The sequence below is a fragment of the Pocillopora verrucosa genome, chromosome 1, assembly GCF_036669915.1.
Source record: "Pocillopora verrucosa isolate sample1 chromosome 1, ASM3666991v2, whole genome shotgun sequence".
NCBI lineage: Eukaryota > Metazoa > Cnidaria > Anthozoa > Scleractinia > Pocilloporidae > Pocillopora > Pocillopora verrucosa.
Genome location: NC_089312.1, coordinates 27,574,872 through 27,593,385, shown reverse-complemented (window position 1 = coordinate 27,593,385; position 18,514 = coordinate 27,574,872). Strand labels below are relative to the sequence as shown.

Genomic DNA, 18,514 nt, shown 5'->3' with positions numbered 1-18,514 from the left:
AGTCTGGAGTCTAAAAATAAAGACTAGCACCCTGTTTTAATGACATTTAACTGCATTTTTGGCAAGTTAAAACAACTGGAAGGACCAAAGTATCTTTATTGCAGCTTTTCATGCTGATGAATACAGTAATGTGGCCCTGCATGATTATTTCGGTGATAGTTAAATTTCTTTAGCGTGTAATTGTTTTTGTGTCCCCCAATTTTCTTTTGCTACCAGATAAAGCTAAAATGTATATCACTTATCCTTGTTTACATGGTGTAATGTGTCTGAAGATTCCAATTCTAAGCCTCTGTCTTTCACAACAAAACTAATCACTCCCACTTCGAAACAAGTCATAAAAAAATCTAATCAACAGTCATCAAATAAAATTGACCAAATGAGAGATCACCATTTGGAACAAATTTATTGACTGGTGCTCATCACTTCGATTTTCAACAAATATACATTTGAAATTTAAAAACTTGCTTGCACTGGTAATTATAATTTACCAATTAATAACTCAGCAAAACAATGATCTTTATGAAAAAAGACAGAACAATAAAAACTGTTAAATAATCAAATATTCAAGAGTATAAAAATGTGGAAAAAATGACAATGCTTAAATATATTTTTCTTTACTGTTACTTTGTCGTGATCCATATCATCCCCATACCACCAACAGGAATATTATATTATTAAATTATATCTCAGACAGGCTTGACCTTTACAATTGTCACTTACCAGTTACTAAATAACAAGCCACAATATATTAAATATGGTATGATTTTGATTTTAAATTACTTTTCTACAACAGATTTATGAGCCTATAAAAAGTTTACAAAGGTTAATTAAAAAGTCCAATGTTATCATTTGCTATGTTTGTAGAAGGTGGCAATGTTTATCTACTTTCCAGGTGATGTTCCCTGGTTTACTGTGAAACTCTGAATACCACAAACAAAGAAATATTCATGAAATGTTAACTGTGTTTTAAATAACCAATTAGGAGTGAGAATACAAAACCTCAAACAACATTTATTAAGTAATAATTTTCTGGTAGTACAACTGGCTCTACAGAATCAAAATGTTTGTGCTTTCCTGAGTTTCACAGTAATAACAATTTCTTGTATGTAAACTATTATGAGTCTCTTTATATAACATACTGCGTACCATAAAAGGGTATGTAATCTTTAATGTTTATGAATTCTAAAATTTCTAGCTGACAAAGAACTAAACTATTTCTTTAGCTCAAGAAGGTTGCCTTTTCAAAGGGTAAAAAGAGTAATTTTAAAAATTATGAAGTAGAAAATGTTTCACAAACACACTGTATACTCCTGTAGTCTCAATGTTATGTCATTATGAACATGCAGCTTCATCAGCACACTCATCAGGTATTTCTAAATCTTCACTAGTAGGACTTTGTAGTGATGACAGCTTCCTTACCAATGCTTCACCAAATGACTTTGTATATCCTGGACTTGTGGAGTCTAATAAGGCATAGATTGTTTCATAGTATTTGGAATTACTGTTTTCTTGATTGTCGTCAAATTTTTCGCCAACAATCTGAAATAAAGCAAATTGAAATAGAAACAACAGAAATGTATGACAAAAAGAAGCAACAAGAAAATGCCACAATCACAGTGAAAGAAGATAAAAAATTGATGTTTTACCCAATGAACCCTAAGAGTGACAAGCATCAATTTCACTTTACAATACGAACCCTGAATCACTCATTAAGATCATAAGAATGAAGGATAAAAAGAAAAGAACACAAATTAATCCTCAACTAAAGAATCTCTTGACTGTTAAACAAATTCTCCTTGTTAGTGCCTTAAGAAATATATTTAGAACATTTTATATAATAAGCTCAGTTATGCACACATTCTCATTGGTTCTCACTTATGATCTATTGGAGGACAGAGGTATAGATGACGTCATCATTAAAACTTTTAAAAATTATTTATTATATAAACAAATAGATTCCAAGTTGCCATGCGTCTGTTCAGTAATAGATCACAGAGGACATCAAAATGTGGTAAGAACATCAGTGACACACTCGGCTGCGCCTCATGTGCCACTTTTTTGTTCTTACCACATTTTGACGTCATCTGTGATCTATTACTGAACAGACACACAGCAACTTGGAATCTATTTGTTAAATGGAGAATATGCATACTGATGTTAGGATGAAAAGAGTTAAAGAAGAGCTCACAACAGATGGTTGGAGATTAATAACAATCATGTTTACCACAGTCAACTGGGAGACTTAAAATCATGTTTTCCTGAAAATGGTAAAAAATAAACCTCTCCTCTTTACCTTTCAACTGTACTGTGTGTGCAGAGATGAAATAAGAAAATACAATATCTTGCTCTGCATTTGCTCCGAAAATGAGACTCCTATTTTTTTTGTTTGAATACTTTTTATTTTGGGATTATAAATTAAAGGGAGATCCATCACAGGTAAGCTTTGTCGTTGATTTAAATTTTGCATTAAATCCATTCTTAAGTTTTTCAAATGATGTAAGTAAGAAAAGGTTTTCCTTACTGTAATGATGAGAACAACAAAAATGTTTGGATGGCTTTGCATTTGGACGAGGATTGTTCACCTCCAACAATAAAATGATTTGTTCAGATGGTCACTGAACTGAATAAAACTACCAAAAATAAACTTCAAAACATATTGTCATTTAACTAAAACTTTATAAACATTGCACCTGTTTTGACTCTTGGATTTAATTGTGGAGGGTCATTGGAAATGATCTTAAGTATGTATACTGCCTAAAACCCTAAAATTTCTGGAACACCTATGGAAGGGGTATGAGTGTTTTCTGGGGAATAAACATAGTTGTGGAAAAAAAGTTTCAACACTGCAATTGACAATCTTTTTTCTTTTCTTTTCTAACATGCAAATTTGGGAATTCAAACAAAATTCAATAAATAATACATGTAGAGCCCTCCCAGGAGAGGAAGCTCCCTTCAAATTTTTGTTAGTCAGGAGTTATTTTTTCACGAACGCATTCCTAGATAACATTAATTGTTTTTATAACCTTTTCTTTGCCTTTATCAAGAAACTTTTTTGCTCTTTCAGCTGGGTGCATCGCTTGTTTTCAGTCTATTGACATTAATAGTTTATTTTACAACACCGTAAGGAATTAACTTCATTACCAGCCTGAAGAAGATGAAATACGTATGACAATTCGAAATGAAAAACTTAACGCACTCCTGAATTTAGGAACTATCTGCTAGATTTTTAAATGTGGAAAATCACTTTATAACGATAAAGTGGTTTGATTTTTTTTTACAGTTTCTTGAGACTCGGTTTTAATTTTGTTTTTCAAAATAAAGAAGAAACATGACAACTTTTGAAGTTATTGTCATTAATAATAAAACTAAATAAACCAGAGGTCGTTAAAACGACCCTAAACGCCGCTGAATTTGATAATCTGATTATTTTCTCAGTGACCATCTTTCATGACCTAGGAAAAATCCCTGGCAACACCATGGAAGCTTCGGTATGTTCGCTCATTACATTATTCCCCGATCGCGAGTGATTCCAACGTCTCGGCTGGTCGCACTTGGTTAATCTTAGTTATTCACTACAATTACCACAAATTCCAATATCAACCTCAGGTAATGCAAACCAGGTAAACGATGAAAGTACTCACCCGAAATCCTAATACACTTAGTTCGACGCAAATACTTCTGTGCTCTTTAGTTAAAATATTCAAGTAAACATATTCGCGGGAAGAGGGTAATTTGTTGGAGATGCTCATCTCTTCTACTGCGAATCCTATGTCAGCTATCACCATCTCCGCTTCCACCTTAAAGTCTATTTCCTCGTCATCCATTTTCAGAGCGAAACGTAGAGAGAGCAGTTCTCAGTTTAATGTAACAACCTTTGGATATCCTTTTGATCTGCACGAGAACGGAAAATAGTGAAGGAAAACAGCCGAAGAGGAAATGAACTGACGGGAGGAGGACTGAGGAGGACATTTTAGAGATTAATAATAATAAAGGACAGCAATACAAAGCACTCGTGCCAGCAGTATTTCATAAACTATCATGCGTTCCAGTTTGCTGCGCCTGTAAGATTATGCACGGTTGATACAGAATATCTACATTTCTTCTTGAAAATTTTTGTCAACTTCCTGAAAATGAATTCTTTCAATAACAAGACACCGGCATATATGTGTGAGTATTTTTCTACTTCCTCTAAAAAATACCAGATCATTGTTAAGAGAGAAAAACCAAGATTGAGTGCGGCACAACGAGCGTAAGAAAGTATTGACTACAACACTTTTCCCTTAAGTTACGTTGCACAAAGCCTAAGATAGTCCAACGCCCTTTGCTATTGACAGTAATGAACTGGATTACGTTACACATATCAAGCTTCTTGGAGTAGTCATCGACAATTCACTCTCTTTCAACGTACACATTAAAGAAGTTTGCCGGAAAGTGAACACAAAAGTTTCAATTCTCCGTCGCATTCGTAAATTTATACCCTCAGATGTGATGATTAAATTGTACAAAGCTTTCATTCTCCCTCACTTCGAATATGCATCACCACTGTTTATAGGTCTAAGTAAGGGTCTGTCTGCGAAACTGGAGTCAACCAACGCATTCGCTCTGAGGACTCTTCTCAATTATTCTAAATCGACTGCTTACGAAGAGTTATTGAAAACTGCAAATATTAAAAGTTTAGAACATCGACGCATAGAACAAGCACTTATACTTGTATATAAAAGTATTCATAATCAGACACCGAACTATTTTCAGGAAATGTTTTCTCTGTGAAGTAATGGTTACAGCCTACGTGGCCATCTTAAGGTCGTTCTTCCAAGACCAACCTCATCTTATATGCAACATTCTTTTACGTACCAGGCTAGCAAACAATGGAAAAATCTGACAGACAAAATAAGGATGTCGGAATCCCTTTCTATATTTAGGAAAAATTTGCAAGACATACAGTTGTCCTCATCGTGTGACTGCAGCTGTTTGTTTTGTAAACAAATAGTCTAGTCACCGATATTCCCTTTTGTTAAATTATTGATTACTTTAATAGCAATTATTCATTCTAGATAATTAATTTTTATTTCTTACCTATTACTCATTACTTATACATGTAAATTATGTCAATTTTTCTGGCACATTTGCATTTAAATGAGCTATTCGCTCATATGCGATATGTGGTTAAATAAATAAGTTACTTATTTACTTAGCAGGTTTCGAACAAGACGACAGGTGAAAGGAAAAAACCCACCAGGCGCAAAATTCTACGGGGAAGTTGACTCCAAAACGACGCTTTTTTAAGGGCATTGCTTTGTTGAGGGTCTTGAGGGAATTTGCACTCAAATACACCTCTAAATTTACTAATAATTTATATTATATGTAGTTATATGAACTGTATCATATTCTGTCATTTTCAATAGTGTAAGCTTCTTTGTTTACCAATGTATACAACGAACATTTCCATGAAATCTGCATTTTCCCAAAAAAAAACGACCTAATCTGTTTTTTTCTTTTATATGTGCAATACAGATGCCAAAGGTTTCAAGCTTGACAAATTTCTTGGAAATTTACAGGTATGTGGAATAGTAGAAATTCCTTTGCACCACTCACTTATAATTATAAATTTGAAATTAAACCTCTCACTCATTGAATTTTTACATATGTAACAAATAAATACACTAAAAAGAGGGTTTGATCTTGGGATTAACACCATGTAGTCTAATCGCTCAGGTGATGTTAGTCCTGAGAAAGATTGTTGTTGGTAGTATGGCTATCATTGTGATACTCTTAGCAGAAGTCATTGTCATAGTGAACTGATACGATAAGCTGATCTATTGGAAGACAGATAAATAGGTGACCTCAAAAGTGACAACATTTTTCTTTCCTTATCATACATGTATAAAACAAATCAATTCCATGTTGCTGTGGCTCTGTACAGTAATAGAGCACAGCAGATGTCAAGATGTGGTAAGAACATTCGTGACACTCTCAGCTGCACCCTGTGTGCAATAGTTTTGTTTTTACTACATTTTGATGTCATCAGTAATCTTTTACCAAACAGATGCAGCACAGTGACATGTAATTTATTTATTAATTTGTCAACTCTGATGATGACTTGAGGTTGTCAAAACATCTGTCTTTCTTAGGATCACCCTCACCTGTATGATCAGAATACATAAATATAACATTTCTTTTATACCAGCCTGTGTTTGGAAGAGGGTCTGATTATTGTCAGTAACCTTCCGTTAATAAGCTTGTCTTTTTAACCTCTGTAGGCTTACAAAATTGCTACAGGCCAAGTAAACAAGAATGAACTAAAGAATGTTTCTGAAAGATTTGGTGAGTGTTTAGACTAGAGCTACTAAGCTATGTCCATGTGACTCCTTAACCCTATTCCCCTCCCATGGGAAGTCATTATGTATATTTGGTGACAATGTACCCTTTTGGGAAGCCTCTATTTGGTGATAGAGATGATTTGAGCTGCTGCTCAAATTTTTCTTGAATCAGGAGTGCAGTTGCTCAAATGTTTTAAGCTACTGTTCAAATAATTCTTTGTCATGTATACCTATGACATATCACTATATATTGACCTCTATATTTCTTGAAACAAGGTGAGATGTAGGCTTTGCCTATGAAAAACTATACATGTTAGGTAATTTACACTATTATGAGAGCTTTCATTTCAATTGGATCAATCTCAATATTCACAGGCAGTGATTTAACTTCTGTTGCCATCTTTATGCTTTGAAATCAGCAAAAGTTACGCTCAATGATTAAGGCTTTGATCAGCTACAACGCCTTTCTGAAGCCAACTAAGGCCAAGCCCAACAATGACCTTTAGCTTACTTGAGCACCATGTGTTATTAGCACATTTCAAGTTTATAAATTGATGGTATTGTCAAAATATTGGCCAATCGAAAGTTGTCCGAAATTCTCAAACCAATCACATGTCGTTGCTCAGGCAGGTAAAATTATGGGTGTGAGGTATAGCAAATGCCGAAGTGGGGTAGTGCTGGAGCAGACATATTGAAATACACAAAGGAGAAAATGTTTTGTGCATTGAAAGAAGTGCCAAACTGCAAACAAAGAAGATAATTTTGGTTTGGCAATTCAATAAAGGCGTGTAAATGTTCTGTGTGAGCAAAATTCTTTGCAGAGAGATTCAAATGGTCTGACTGCACATTTTTCTTTGGAGCTTTTCTGTCAATTGCTGTGTGATATTCTAATGATTGCATGATTTTTTTCTTTTTCTCGATATTCTTTTGAGTGGTGCTGGATTGATTATTTTTTTTATTTAGAAGTTTGCATTAATGAATCAGTGGTTATGCATGAAAAATGCAAATTTTAGATTCGCTGTTTGTCAAAATTTTATCAATTATAATTTCAAGTTGAATGAAAATAACTGCGGTGCAAGTATGATGCAAGTGACACAAATATAAAAAAAATAACGAAGTGCTAGTTGAACTTTGAATGATCAAATATAATTCCACAGTATCTGTGAAATGATTTAAGTATGTGTTTCTAATGTCTGTAGTCTGTTAAAATAAAATTTTTATAGGAAACATCTGGATTCTTTAATTTATACATTGAGTTATTAAAAGTGTTCCTATAATTCATTGTAGGATCTGACGAAGGTGCAGTGTTTGGAACTCTTATTACAAATGCCTCTAAAAGCTCCAAAATTGAAGGTACTATTTGTTTGTCCAAGGCAGACAGTGTATTAAGTTCTTCTACAGTGGAGAGATATTTGATGATGGTATTTGTTGCTTTCTGTCCAGAAAATATGAAATGCTGCTAAGTTAAAGGCAGTTACTGACTTTTAGATAGCAAAATGAGTGTCTTAATTAAAATCACCCTTAAATTTTTATCTTCATGTGTTTCCTCAAAAAAAGTTCTGTGAAACCAATTTTTTTTATTTTGTTGTATTATATTTAATAGATCTTTCTACAAAGTTTTTAATAATATGTGGAGTAGAAAAGACTCTCTGAATCTGCCTGTGCTTTTAGGACAACTCTTAAATTTTTTTTTTGGCTCTCAGGTAAGAAGAGGCAATCACCAGCAAGAAGAAGAAGGAGGAAAAGAAGAAAGCAAAACAATGGAGAAGGGGATGAAGAACATCCTGATTCCTCTGTGTCAAAGTCAAATTCAGGATCTCTTCCTTTGACTTTAGATGAACCACTTACCATTCCATCAGCACTGTTGGGTAAAATCTCTTACAAAAAATGAAAGTTTCTGTTATGTTTGGTTTTAACTTGCAGATCTCTTGTTACCTCCTTTGGTTGGTGCCATTTTAGAAAATGCATTATTAATATGAAAAATGAATACCATGGGATTCATCAGCTGAAATCTAAGAAGAAAAGAAGAAATTTATGAATTCTGAGCAATCAGCAATTAATTTTCTCATCTGCTCATAATTCTATGATCTATATTTTGATTTCCCCATATTGAACAATCTTTAATTTAAATTTATTTTCATTTTTTGGAATTGAAATGAGAGGGCTAAAGTTCTGTGATCAAATTTTCAACTCTTGAAAAGAAAAGGTATCTGATCTTTAACTCAGGTATGGGCTGTGAAAGGTCAGGCACTTGAGGTAATCATCTGCTTTTACCTTTTTTTAACATTGGTGATAACATTTTACAACTAAGGAGACCTTTTGTTGAACTTCTTACTTCTGGGTCTAACCAGCTGAGGGTAACTTTGTATGTTCCTGGGTCATTTGTTAAATCAAATCACACATGTTATGCCCCCAACCAGAAAACCCTGGCATTACAGTAGAATCCTTTTTTTCTTGTTGTATAGCATACAAAGACTGTGGCTCTTCAGATGATGGTGACAATGATTCTAAAAATGCACAGATGGATGGATATTCTTCATCTACAACCAATGAGAGTGATGACTCCGATGAGGGTGAAACAGACTTTTTTGGACTGAATTCTAACGAAAAGGAAATCAAAGTACTTGATTCTTAAAAATCATTATCTATCAAATTAACAAACAATTCTGAAAAAAATTTGTGCAAATGAATTGGAGTATTATTTTCTTTTATAAAGAACTTATTTTGTCATTTTTTTCTTGTTATCTTAAGAGCTCAAAATCTAAAACTTCCTTGGAAACATACAGTGAAAGATCAAGTAGATACACAAGAGCAAAGGAGGAAAAGTATGTCTTGCATAAATTGTAGTTTAATTTATGTCTTTCATTGTTAGACTCTTTAAATGTGTGTGTTGTGTCTTTGAATTTGTTAAAATGTGTGTGTTGTGTCTTTGAATTTGTTATTAGTATTGATATTTATTCTATCAACTGGAAGGTGTGTAAAGAGGATGAAAATAGTGAACAATTAACATTTAACTTGAGAATCAAATGGTTGTTGTTTCTGTGGTGTGATTATCCAGCTGACTAAGCAGCCTCCAAAGGGATTTTTTTTGAGGTAACTGTCACTTATGTTGGCAACTCAGCCATTCAGGTTTTTAACAAATTGACAATCACTGTCACCAATAACATTGTGGTTTAACACTACACTTGGAAGGATAATCACACTATACAATTGACAATTATGGAAACTAATCATTTCTAAGCAGGTTTAGAATAAGAAAGATGGTGAATTTTGGTCTTGCTTATGAAAATGATAAAGTTTTCTTTTAACCATTTCCTGGTACAAAGGAAAAAATCAGAGTTCCCTTGAGGTTTAATTTCCCTTATGGAATCTGCCTCTTTTTTTGTCCCATGCTTATAACAAGACCAAAAAACATATTTTGCCATTTCTTGGTAATAAGAAAATTACATAATTTACTATTTGGTATCTGAATTTGATACAATTTTTTTTGTGTCTTATTTTGTTCAGAAGGCAGCTGAATCAAACCAGTTATACAGAAAATAAGCCAGAGATGTGGGATAAAACAAAGCTTAAATACAAAGAACAAATCAGTACCTTATCAACCTACAAGTGGTATGGCATTCACCTCAAATAAGCTTGAAGCAAGCACATGCATATGCATTTACATTGTACCTTTGAAGTCCCTCACCTCTTCATTAGAAATCTTGCAGATGGCTCACCATTCTTGCAAGTCAACTTGAATCTAAAATGACACTTCATTAGTACACGTATTTTATAGCCACAGACCAAAACTAAGTACACTGAAACCTCAATTATCCAGAATTTTTTTATTATACGGACTTGCTTTCTGGTCCCACTATCTATAACCATTTATAATCATATTTTCGATTATTCAGACTCTTGATTATCCTGGCTATTAAGCGCAGTCCCCAGGGGTGTTGGTGATCCAGGCTGAACCTCACATGTATGGCTTCACCATGTCAAAAGTAGAACCATATTCATAGGGTCTTTTTTTTTCTAGCACTGTGATGAAATTACACTCAATTTAATAACTTGAAGATTATAGAATTGTTTTAAGTTTCAAGGAGCTACTGTGTATCAGCTATGTGGTGCTTTGATTGTTTTCAGTTGGAGATGCAGACGGGTTGGTCACCTCCCACAAGACTGTACAGTGAAGACTGTCAGCTCAACAGTTGGTGAGTGAAAATTTGTTTGTATGCTTTGCATTATATGTACATTCCTTTTAAAGCCACCAACCATTTTGTTTAAAAGGTATTTACAATATAGGGTAGATCTTTGTTTATTTTATGGTAAAATTTATTAACATACATTGAGCATTAAAGATGTCTTCACCAATTGTCCATTTAGGATTTGCAAGGCAGCAAAATGAATTTTTATACAGTTGCAGTGATACTCTACAGGTATGTTAAAAGCCATTCTTGTTTAATATTTGTAACATTATTATTCATGCAGGTTTGATTTCATTTATAATAATAATGGTTTTAAGAACGTCTGCATAATTTTTTTCTCGAAAAAAATCTCTTTGATGTGTCATTATTGATTTTTTAGAAACCTTCAGAGGGGCCGTATGACTCCAGCCGATTGAAAGAGTATTACAAAAGGTGAGAGCATACCAGCAATTGTACAACAACTGCATGTCCTAGGGTTGTAGAGGGAAAATATGTCCAGAAAAGTACCAAAAGTTTGGTTGATATACACTGTGCATTGCACTTTAAATCCTAGAATAAGCGCCCACGCTCAGATAAGCGCCCACGCTCAGATAAGCGCCCACGCTCAGATAAGTCCCCTTTGGCCATAATGTTAAACAAGCGCTCCTCTCGAAAAAACGCCTCTCCTTCTCCTCCCTCTGTTTTTCACGTAGTAGGAACACAAGGAAAACCTGTTACTATTGTCACGTAATTGATTTTTTAAAAGCTTGTACTACAGCGGAATCAGTACAGGAGAATAGTTCCTTCAAGGCGCTTCCAGTTAAATCTACCTCCATCAGCTTTCTAATCTTTTAATTTTTCTCCTATTGCCGCGCTCTTGGTAAATGCCGTTAACTTCCCAGGAACAACCAGACCATTTTCTAGTCTAGTGATTTCTACGATAATAAGCTGGTGGGATGCCTCTATTCGAGGGAATGCGGTATCTAGTTATTTTAAGAGCTCGCTTAGCCACTTATGAGATATGAGAACATGGAGCAAGCTGAATGTACTGCTTTTGGGAAGTGACCATAACCATGCTAGGAGGAGCCTTGGTGTTTGAGGAGTGAAGGTTAGGGGTGAAGGTTTGGAGTCAAAGTTCTGAGAATGTAGAATCAATGTATCAGTGTTCCTGAAACAATTTCCTATCCCTTTCTCTGCGACCAGATGTCACATGCTTCGCGAATCCAAAGATGCAAAGTGTAGTGACTGTGGCGTGAGGTCAAACCTGGCATACTGTTTTGAGTGTGGGTAAGTGAAAAGAATAGCTATTGGTACCAAGTCACACGAATTTCCAGCAAGTGATGATTGTTGATTTTTCACTGATTATTTTTAAGAGAATTATATACTTGATTCCTTTTCTTTTTTTTTGTGAGAGTGATTTTTTTCTTTTGTTTTTGTTGCTGTAAGTTGTTGTTTTAGTGTATAAACAATTCACTTTGAAGTATGATCATTACAAAACCAGTGATCAGCCTTTCACAACGTGGTACACAAAGAGAGCGATACGAAAAAAATGACAGGTAATTTGGTGAATTTTCTGTGTTTTATTAAGATATAAATCTTCTTTTCCAGATTAATTTTATGCGACGGCCGCGGACATCTTATCGAACATCTAATGGAGTATCCCAGCCATACGAAACTTTACTCCTACAAACTTCAGAGACAGGTTGGAGGTTACGAAGTTTTGCGGTTATTGACCTTTTTACGATTTTTATTGATTGTGCAGTGTTAGTCATAGTGATCGTGACTACGATTCCATCTTATTGTTTGAAGCTTTAATAACTAATATTTGAGTTAATAGTGAAAAACCAAACAAACAAACAAACTAGGAATGTTAGGATGTTTTTTTACCCTAGCCAGTGTGTTGTAATTTCTTGGCGTGTTTCAGTTTCTGATGAACAAAATGATTTGATTTTCAGATTAAATGCTGTAAATCAACTTGTGAGGTGATGGACGCCACCCAGCTGTTAATGTGTTCTTCGTGTCTCGACAGAGTGTTTACAAGTCATTACTCCATGATTAACGCAACCTGGTAAGAATTTTCCTAAAAATAATTTTGTTACAGAAAGACCAGTTATTATTTATCATGAAGGAGGGAGGGGGGGGTTGTGGGGGGATTTTGGGTGGATCACATGGTTTTCAGGGGGTGTGGAGGGGTATCAATCGTAGCCAACAGAGTATAGAGGGCGGAATTACAGAAAATTGAATGCCAATCAACTGCCAATGAGGAAGGAATCATAAGAATATAACAAGAGGCTTAAAGGGGGATTAGATGACTTTGATCGCGACAAGACCAAAATCATCCAAACCCTTCTTTCCCCTCCCTCCCTCCCTCCCTCCCTCCCTCCCTCCCTCGCCCTTCGTGCAAGAAATGGTGACCGGCCCTGAGAGACAGAGGAGAAAAGAGCGAATACAAAGAATACAAAGACAAACAATCATGCGACAGCAGAAACAACGACAAAGACTAATATTATTAATATTTAGAGGCATGTCCCTTGTTTCATAGGTCTAGGACTGGACTAAAAGCGCTCCCTAATACTCTCGCATGTGAGCAGCATTTTCATTGGTAAGAACAGCAACTACGTTTTAATACACTTTTGAGAACATTTCCTGCAATGCTAAACCATTAAAGTGAAAGTTGAACTTAGCTTTGTCGCAGGGATCAATGATAACTGTTCTTAAAAGGGATTCGTTTCTCTCTTTCTAAGTTTTCTGAAAATGTTCAGGTTAGTTAGTGAGTCGCCTCGCCTGCTTAGTATAGGTAATAACATGATTTCGAGTGCAATTTGGTGTTAGTAAGCACGAGGAAATTTTTCAAAGACAACAGAATTGCACGAGCCCGTGGGGCGGGCAACTGCAATTTTCAATCTTTGAAAATTACACCAAATTGCAAGAGAAATCATGTCATTACTTGTTAGTAATGTGCACGAAAGAAGATCACAGGGAGTCAAGACAGATGAAATTTTGAAAGTGTGCGCGCGCTCTTTGTAATTTGCACTTGTGTTACAACTTGACATTCGTGTTACATGAGAATGCACTCGATTTCAGCCACTAGAAGCGCGTAATTTTTTAATATACATTATTAATCACCAAATCTTTGTTCGTTGTTTGGTCGTTGTTATTTCTCTACCAAAGCATAATAAATTAAGACTTTTTTTTCCGTTTTTCATCCAAATAACGGGAGTACCCTAGCCAAAGAGTGAATGCGGGTGATTTGTTGTTTTCAGGCACCGAATGAATTGTGCTAATCCTACTGGAGAGGTCCTGGTAACGAGGGAAAAACTGGAGAATAGTAGGGCGAGAGGCGACGGACTCCTCAGTGAATTTTATTTTTAATCATATCGGTAATAAAGTCTTACTCTGCAAGTCTTTGTATTTTGCGTATAAGCTTTCTTGTTTATGTTCAGCATATCCTGTAAAATTGTCCCAAATCGCTGCCATTGCTTTAAGATGTCTACTTGAGTTCTCTTTTGCTTGGTGCGGGCTCTTTCTTCCTTCATTAATGACTTCCACTCAAGTTATGCAAACGCCAGTTCTTGTCATCCACAGCAGTTCCTAAATCTTCAGGACTATCTCACTCATCTGGTCTTACCACACAATCCGATGCGCACAACCCCCTAGCCCCATACCCTGCTACCCGTTCAAACCATTAACTGTATTATCACAAGTCTTACTATAAATTAAAATTTGGAAAAAAAAAGAAAAGAAAACAGACGAGTCCAGAAGAAATGAAAGCAGGTTACAAAAAGGTGAGAATTGTCACGTTTCAGCCATTTTTCCTTTCTTTAGTGTGAACTGGGTAAATATCGCAGGCGCTTCCAATTCTCAAGTGTCATCTTTACGCATAATTCGTTATTGTAACAATGTATTACAATCTCCGTGAACGTATGATTATAAGTTTTTTCTCAGTCTGTATTTGCTTTTGTTTCAGTTCAATTCGTAAGCTATGCTCTCGCTGAGCTTTTCGATTAAAGGAAGAAGAAAACAAAAACACTTGGAAAACTTGGTCACATGAGTTTAATTAGGCAGGTTGTTCGAACAGCTGTAAGTGCTCTGCAGCGTATACTCTAACGAATTACCCAAAAACTTTGTTACTAGATAGGCAATGCTTGTGATGGCATGAAGTATCTCTAGAGAGTTAAGGAGTTAATTGTTTTCGTAACACATTACAGTATCTATTTTTTGCGTTCAGGGAGAAAGGATGCAGTAAAGAAAAGAAAAAAGAAAAGGTTCTCCTAGAAAATAAAAAACGAACCGAAACGGGAGATATCCGGTAAAAATGACCGTCACAAGGAAGGATTGCCTGAGGAAACCGGCACTACAAAGAAAATGAAGAATTTAACCGCGTTTATCTTTGTAGGAGGGAGAACGATTGATTGGTAAGGGACTCAAAGAGAATGAAAATATTGAAAAAACTTTTCTCCAGGGAGAGGAAAGTGTTAGAACTCAGGAATTTGGGAGGAAACTTTTATCTAGGTAAAGGGAAGGATTGCAAACGAAGCTAACTGTTATCTCGTGTAGAGAGAAGGAGAAATTTTTCATTGAGATACTGTTACCCAAGGGAGAAAGAACATTGGAAAGCAAACTGTAACCCCTAAAATGGGAAATGTTTCATTGAATCTTTTTGACCAAGCTCCTCTAAGCTACTTCATACCACGCACATGTCTATGACTGTTTGGGAAAGAAATGAAGACTAACAGCAAACAAATAATGTGACTATCACTACAAGAATTACTTTAAATTAAATAGTCCTAACAGTGTGTAAGTTTACCGTTCTCCCTAAATACTAGAATATAACTTTTCTTGAGGAAGCAGTAATAATTGCTCATCGTGCCTTTCATGAAACCGGGCCCATCCAAACAAAACATCCTACAGAATCAAAGCGTTCATGTACTTTGCTGACTTTACGCATTAAAGCACTCTTCTACCCGAATTTTGGCTAATTTACTCTAGAAATCAACTAACAAGCAAGAAGTAACTTAGGGCAGCATTCAATCCTTCCAATTCGTACTCTTAAAGCCCCAAGCATGCGGAAGTATCTCAGAAACAACGGTCAGAGTTAGACATTTAACCGTCATTGAAGTAGAGTGACCATTACCGGGGAACAATCAAATTGTAATTTCACTGTTTAGTTCTTTATATTTGATTGGCTGCATCCGAAAATATTGGAACTTTTTATTTCAGCTCTGCATTCTGATTTTTTTTCATTGCCTAGGTGGCGCCAGTTTCAGTAAATGCACTGTAAAATGAATATTGGTAAAAAGTCATGTCCAACAGTTTTCACCTGTTAGCCGACTACCTTGCTAAACTTTCTATAACTGGTGTGAGTTTTTGATCTACTCGATGTAAAGATACGTGTAGTTTCCTTTTTGCTTACTAAAAGACTCAATAATTCTACTAAATTTAAGAATCAGTCATTAAAGTAAACCACTATAAACAATTAAATTTAAAACATTGCAGAGCCGAAATCAAGATTCAAAAATGTGGAAAAAAACAACTGAAGCAATTAAAAAAAGTGATAGTTTCTTAAGAGAATGTCGTGTAGAACCGAAAGAGGACTTGTTATCGCATGCATAGCTTTTCAAACTCTGATCTATATCCGAGTAAGTTTAAATCAATAATGCTACACAAAGAGATCTCCTTTCCCGCTCGTTAGCCCTGAGTAGCAACAGCTCAGTACTCACTCGAAAACGGACCAGCCGCCTTCCTTTAGGAAATACGTTTATAAGCAATTTTGCCATTCTGTAAACTGAATTGAACTTGGCCACTTGAGCTCAAGCTTGATAACTGACCTACGACACGCGCATGATTAAAATTTGTCTTATGCAGCAGACCTTATTTTCTATCGGTGAAACGGCGTAAGAAGCCATTCGAGATGTTGCAAGGAAAGTTTAACAGGACAAAACTTGTTAATAGATCATTTCCCTCCCTCTCACGGCTAATTAACGTTTCGGATGTTCTCACAGCATCCTAAATGTGGTAAAAGGAAGATTTTCGTCCAATCGTAGAGCGTGGCGTCCAAGTGATGTAAAAATTTTAATTTCCTGTAAGGCAAAACGATTTTACGTGCACATTGCTGTGATCTTTGTAGTTGATTTTTTAGGGGGTTCAAATCCTTTTTGTATTTATGGCAGATTTATAGAGCTGTGACCGAGACTTCTATTGAGAAATTTTTATTTTTACCTATCAAATTAATTTCCGTCTGAATTCTTGCAAATTCTATTTATACAATGAATTACATTTAAAGGAAAACAACCGCTCTGGATACACGAGGATCGAAAAACTGCAAGAAAAACAACTATATGACATTGAAAATCTAAAAATCTACATACAAAAAGCTAGCGGAAGGCAAAAGATTTTAAACAAACTGTAAACAGTCTTAAAGTTCAGCATTTTGGTAGGAAAATCGTCAGTTACATTTTGATTCAATTAAAATAGATTAAAAGCCTCATATGTTTTCGTATGTTTAAAAAACTGTGTTGTTATATTAAACCTTCTCCTTTCGCGCGCTGCGACAAGATTTAATTTGCACTACTAAATAACTTGTTGTAAACTGCAAAACAATATCGTGAAATTAGCAAAAAGAAAGAAGAAAACAAAATTGAATAACAGCTCACGATTAAAATAATTATATCCTCTCTCAGTTATACGGGGAACCATCTAAAAAATGGAATGTCTATCAAAGCGTTCCATTCAAAAGTAACTCACTTTCGCGGCCGTCTAACCACAACCTCGAAGTCTCTTTTAGATTATTTCGTAGAAATCTCCTTTATTCTAAATGGTTCGTCAAAGTCTATTTAAACATTTATTTCAAAAACTGTATCTTCCAGCCTTTCCTTAATTTTTTTAAGGATTTAAATTCTTTACTCGAAACAACAAACCTTATCGAGCAGTGTCCCATTAATATGGTATGGTTTCCTCGAAAACAGGCCACTTACGATGTGGCTGCTCAAGACATGCAGCCAATCCTCCTCAGCCTGGGGGGAAAACTGGGCGGTACTTAAAGCTTTTCAAACACTTTTGGGCCCCGTTCACTTACATCGTGGCGTAACTTGGCCGCTGTAAAAAGATAAGCGCTGTCGATATGGCCACTGTTGCAATAAAAAGTAATAAAAAGAAGCGGTCTATAACTTTGGCCACTGATTCCCATTCTTCTTTAATCTCTTCCTCTTTTTCCTGTTCTTTGGCTCGTTCGGTGAGCACGTTGATGCCTTCCAGGAGCTTTTCCTGCGAGGAAGGCACTCTGTGTCTGATACTATTGTCGTTTACAGAATTGATGAAGTCTCGTGAGGTCAGGATCTTCTCGCCGACCTTTGGTGCGATGACGAGTACATCCCTTGGACTTCCATCCATTTCTATATTGTTTCCATTGTGTTCGGGCATGATCGGGCTATACGAGTGAATATTCTGATTGCTCGGGCCGTGAAATTTGCGCTGAGGTTTCTCCTTGGGTCGAGTAACTCGGAGAATGGGTGCCAGGATATCGATTAGAAGGACACGCACCCAGCGAGGCACTTCAGAGCTCGGTCCAGTTGCTTCGTAGATGTTTAGAACGAAACACGTAGCAATCAGAGCTAGTCCTATCTCCACCATGGAGGCGACGAAGAATTTGCCGATCAAAGGCGTGACGTCTGAAGTGGTCGGGGTGTTCTCGGCAATCATCAGCATAAAGACAGTCATCGCTAGCAATGTGGTGATCACGAGTGTAACTCTCTCTCCGGTGTTGGGTGGTAAAACGAAGGTCAGGAGAGCAAAGGCGGTTATGAGGAAACAGGGAACGATGAGATTGTTAAAGTAAAAAAGCACCTTTCTTCGGATGTGTAGTGTGAATATCACATTTGGATATGGCTCTGGGCAACAGCTAAGTGCATGAAAATATAAAAAAGGTGGACTTGAGTAAATCATTCAAATACCCATTGAACTACAGGGGATATCATCCTTGGGTATATGGAAAATCCCCGGCCGGGCTCCTGTATACCAAGCCTAGAT

At 35.8% G+C, this 18,514-nt stretch overlaps 4 protein-coding genes across 13 annotated transcripts in view; 2 read left to right on the top strand and 2 right to left on the bottom strand.

Annotated features, from left to right (window-relative positions):
- Positions 1–384: 384 nt before the first annotated feature.
- LOC131771608 (GSK3-beta interaction protein) lies at positions 385–3,961 on the bottom strand. The gene is made up of 2 exons (XM_059087430.2): positions 3,642–3,961; positions 385–1,539 (listed from the first exon to the last, which is right to left on the bottom strand). Exons 1-2 carry the CDS (start codon positions 3,822–3,824, stop codon positions 1,333–1,335), a joined length of 390 nt encoding a protein of 129 aa, XP_058943413.2. The 5' UTR covers positions 3,825–3,961; the 3' UTR covers positions 385–1,332.
- Positions 3,962–4,053: 92 nt separating this feature from the next.
- Positions 4,054–14,856, top strand: LOC131771616 (uncharacterized). Its single transcript, XM_059087454.2, has 17 exons — positions 4,054–4,167; positions 5,515–5,558; positions 6,261–6,324; positions 7,608–7,673; positions 8,024–8,188; positions 8,786–8,940; positions 9,072–9,145; positions 9,828–9,932; positions 10,449–10,516; positions 10,689–10,741; positions 10,890–10,942; positions 11,693–11,776; positions 12,098–12,191; positions 12,445–12,557; positions 13,032–13,091; positions 13,753–13,869; positions 14,718–14,856. The coding sequence occupies exons 1-16, from the start codon at positions 4,131–4,133 to the stop codon at positions 13,859–13,861; spliced, it is 1,344 nt and encodes a 447-aa protein (XP_058943437.2). The 5' UTR covers positions 4,054–4,130; the 3' UTR covers positions 13,862–13,869; positions 14,718–14,856.
- Positions 14,526–18,514, bottom strand: part of LOC131771613 (neuronal acetylcholine receptor subunit alpha-2) — a 27,104-nt gene continuing 23,115 nt past the window's right edge. For all 9 annotated transcript variants that reach the window (XM_066161255.1, XM_059087440.2, XM_059087444.2 and 6 more), the window contains one exon: positions 14,526–18,386. In XM_066161255.1, the coding sequence (XP_066017352.1) occupies positions 17,561–18,386 (826 nt within the window). In that variant the 3' untranslated portion in view covers positions 14,526–17,560. The remainder of the gene's footprint in view (positions 18,387–18,514) is intronic.
- The window catches only part of LOC131771615 (neuronal acetylcholine receptor subunit alpha-10), a 43,584-nt gene continuing 39,841 nt past the window's right edge, over positions 14,772–18,514 (top strand). For both annotated transcript variants that reach the window (XM_066161262.1, XM_066161266.1), the window contains exon 1: positions 14,772–14,904. The gene's annotated coding sequence lies outside the window, so the exon portion shown is untranslated. The remainder of the gene's footprint in view (positions 14,905–18,514) is intronic.

Bases quoted from the DNA above. Each gene is read 5' to 3' on its own strand.
- LOC131771608 (XM_059087430.2), bottom strand. From the start codon at position 3,824: ATGGATGACGAGGAAATAGACTTTAAGGTGGAAGCGGAGATGGTGATA. The intron at 1,540-3,641 runs GTGAGTACTTTC...GCTTTATTTCAG, and splicing joins TAAGTGTATTAGGATTTCGG to ATTGTTGGCGAAAAATTTGA.
- LOC131771616 (XM_059087454.2), top strand. From the start codon at position 4,131: ATGAATTCTTTCAATAACAAGACACCGGCATATATGT. The intron at 10,517-10,688 runs GTGAGTGAAAAT...TTGTCCATTTAG, and splicing joins GACTGTCAGCTCAACAGTTG to GATTTGCAAGGCAGCAAAAT. The intron at 12,558-13,031 runs GTAAGAATTTTC...CTTGTTTCATAG, and splicing joins TCCATGATTAACGCAACCTG to GTCTAGGACTGGACTAAAAG.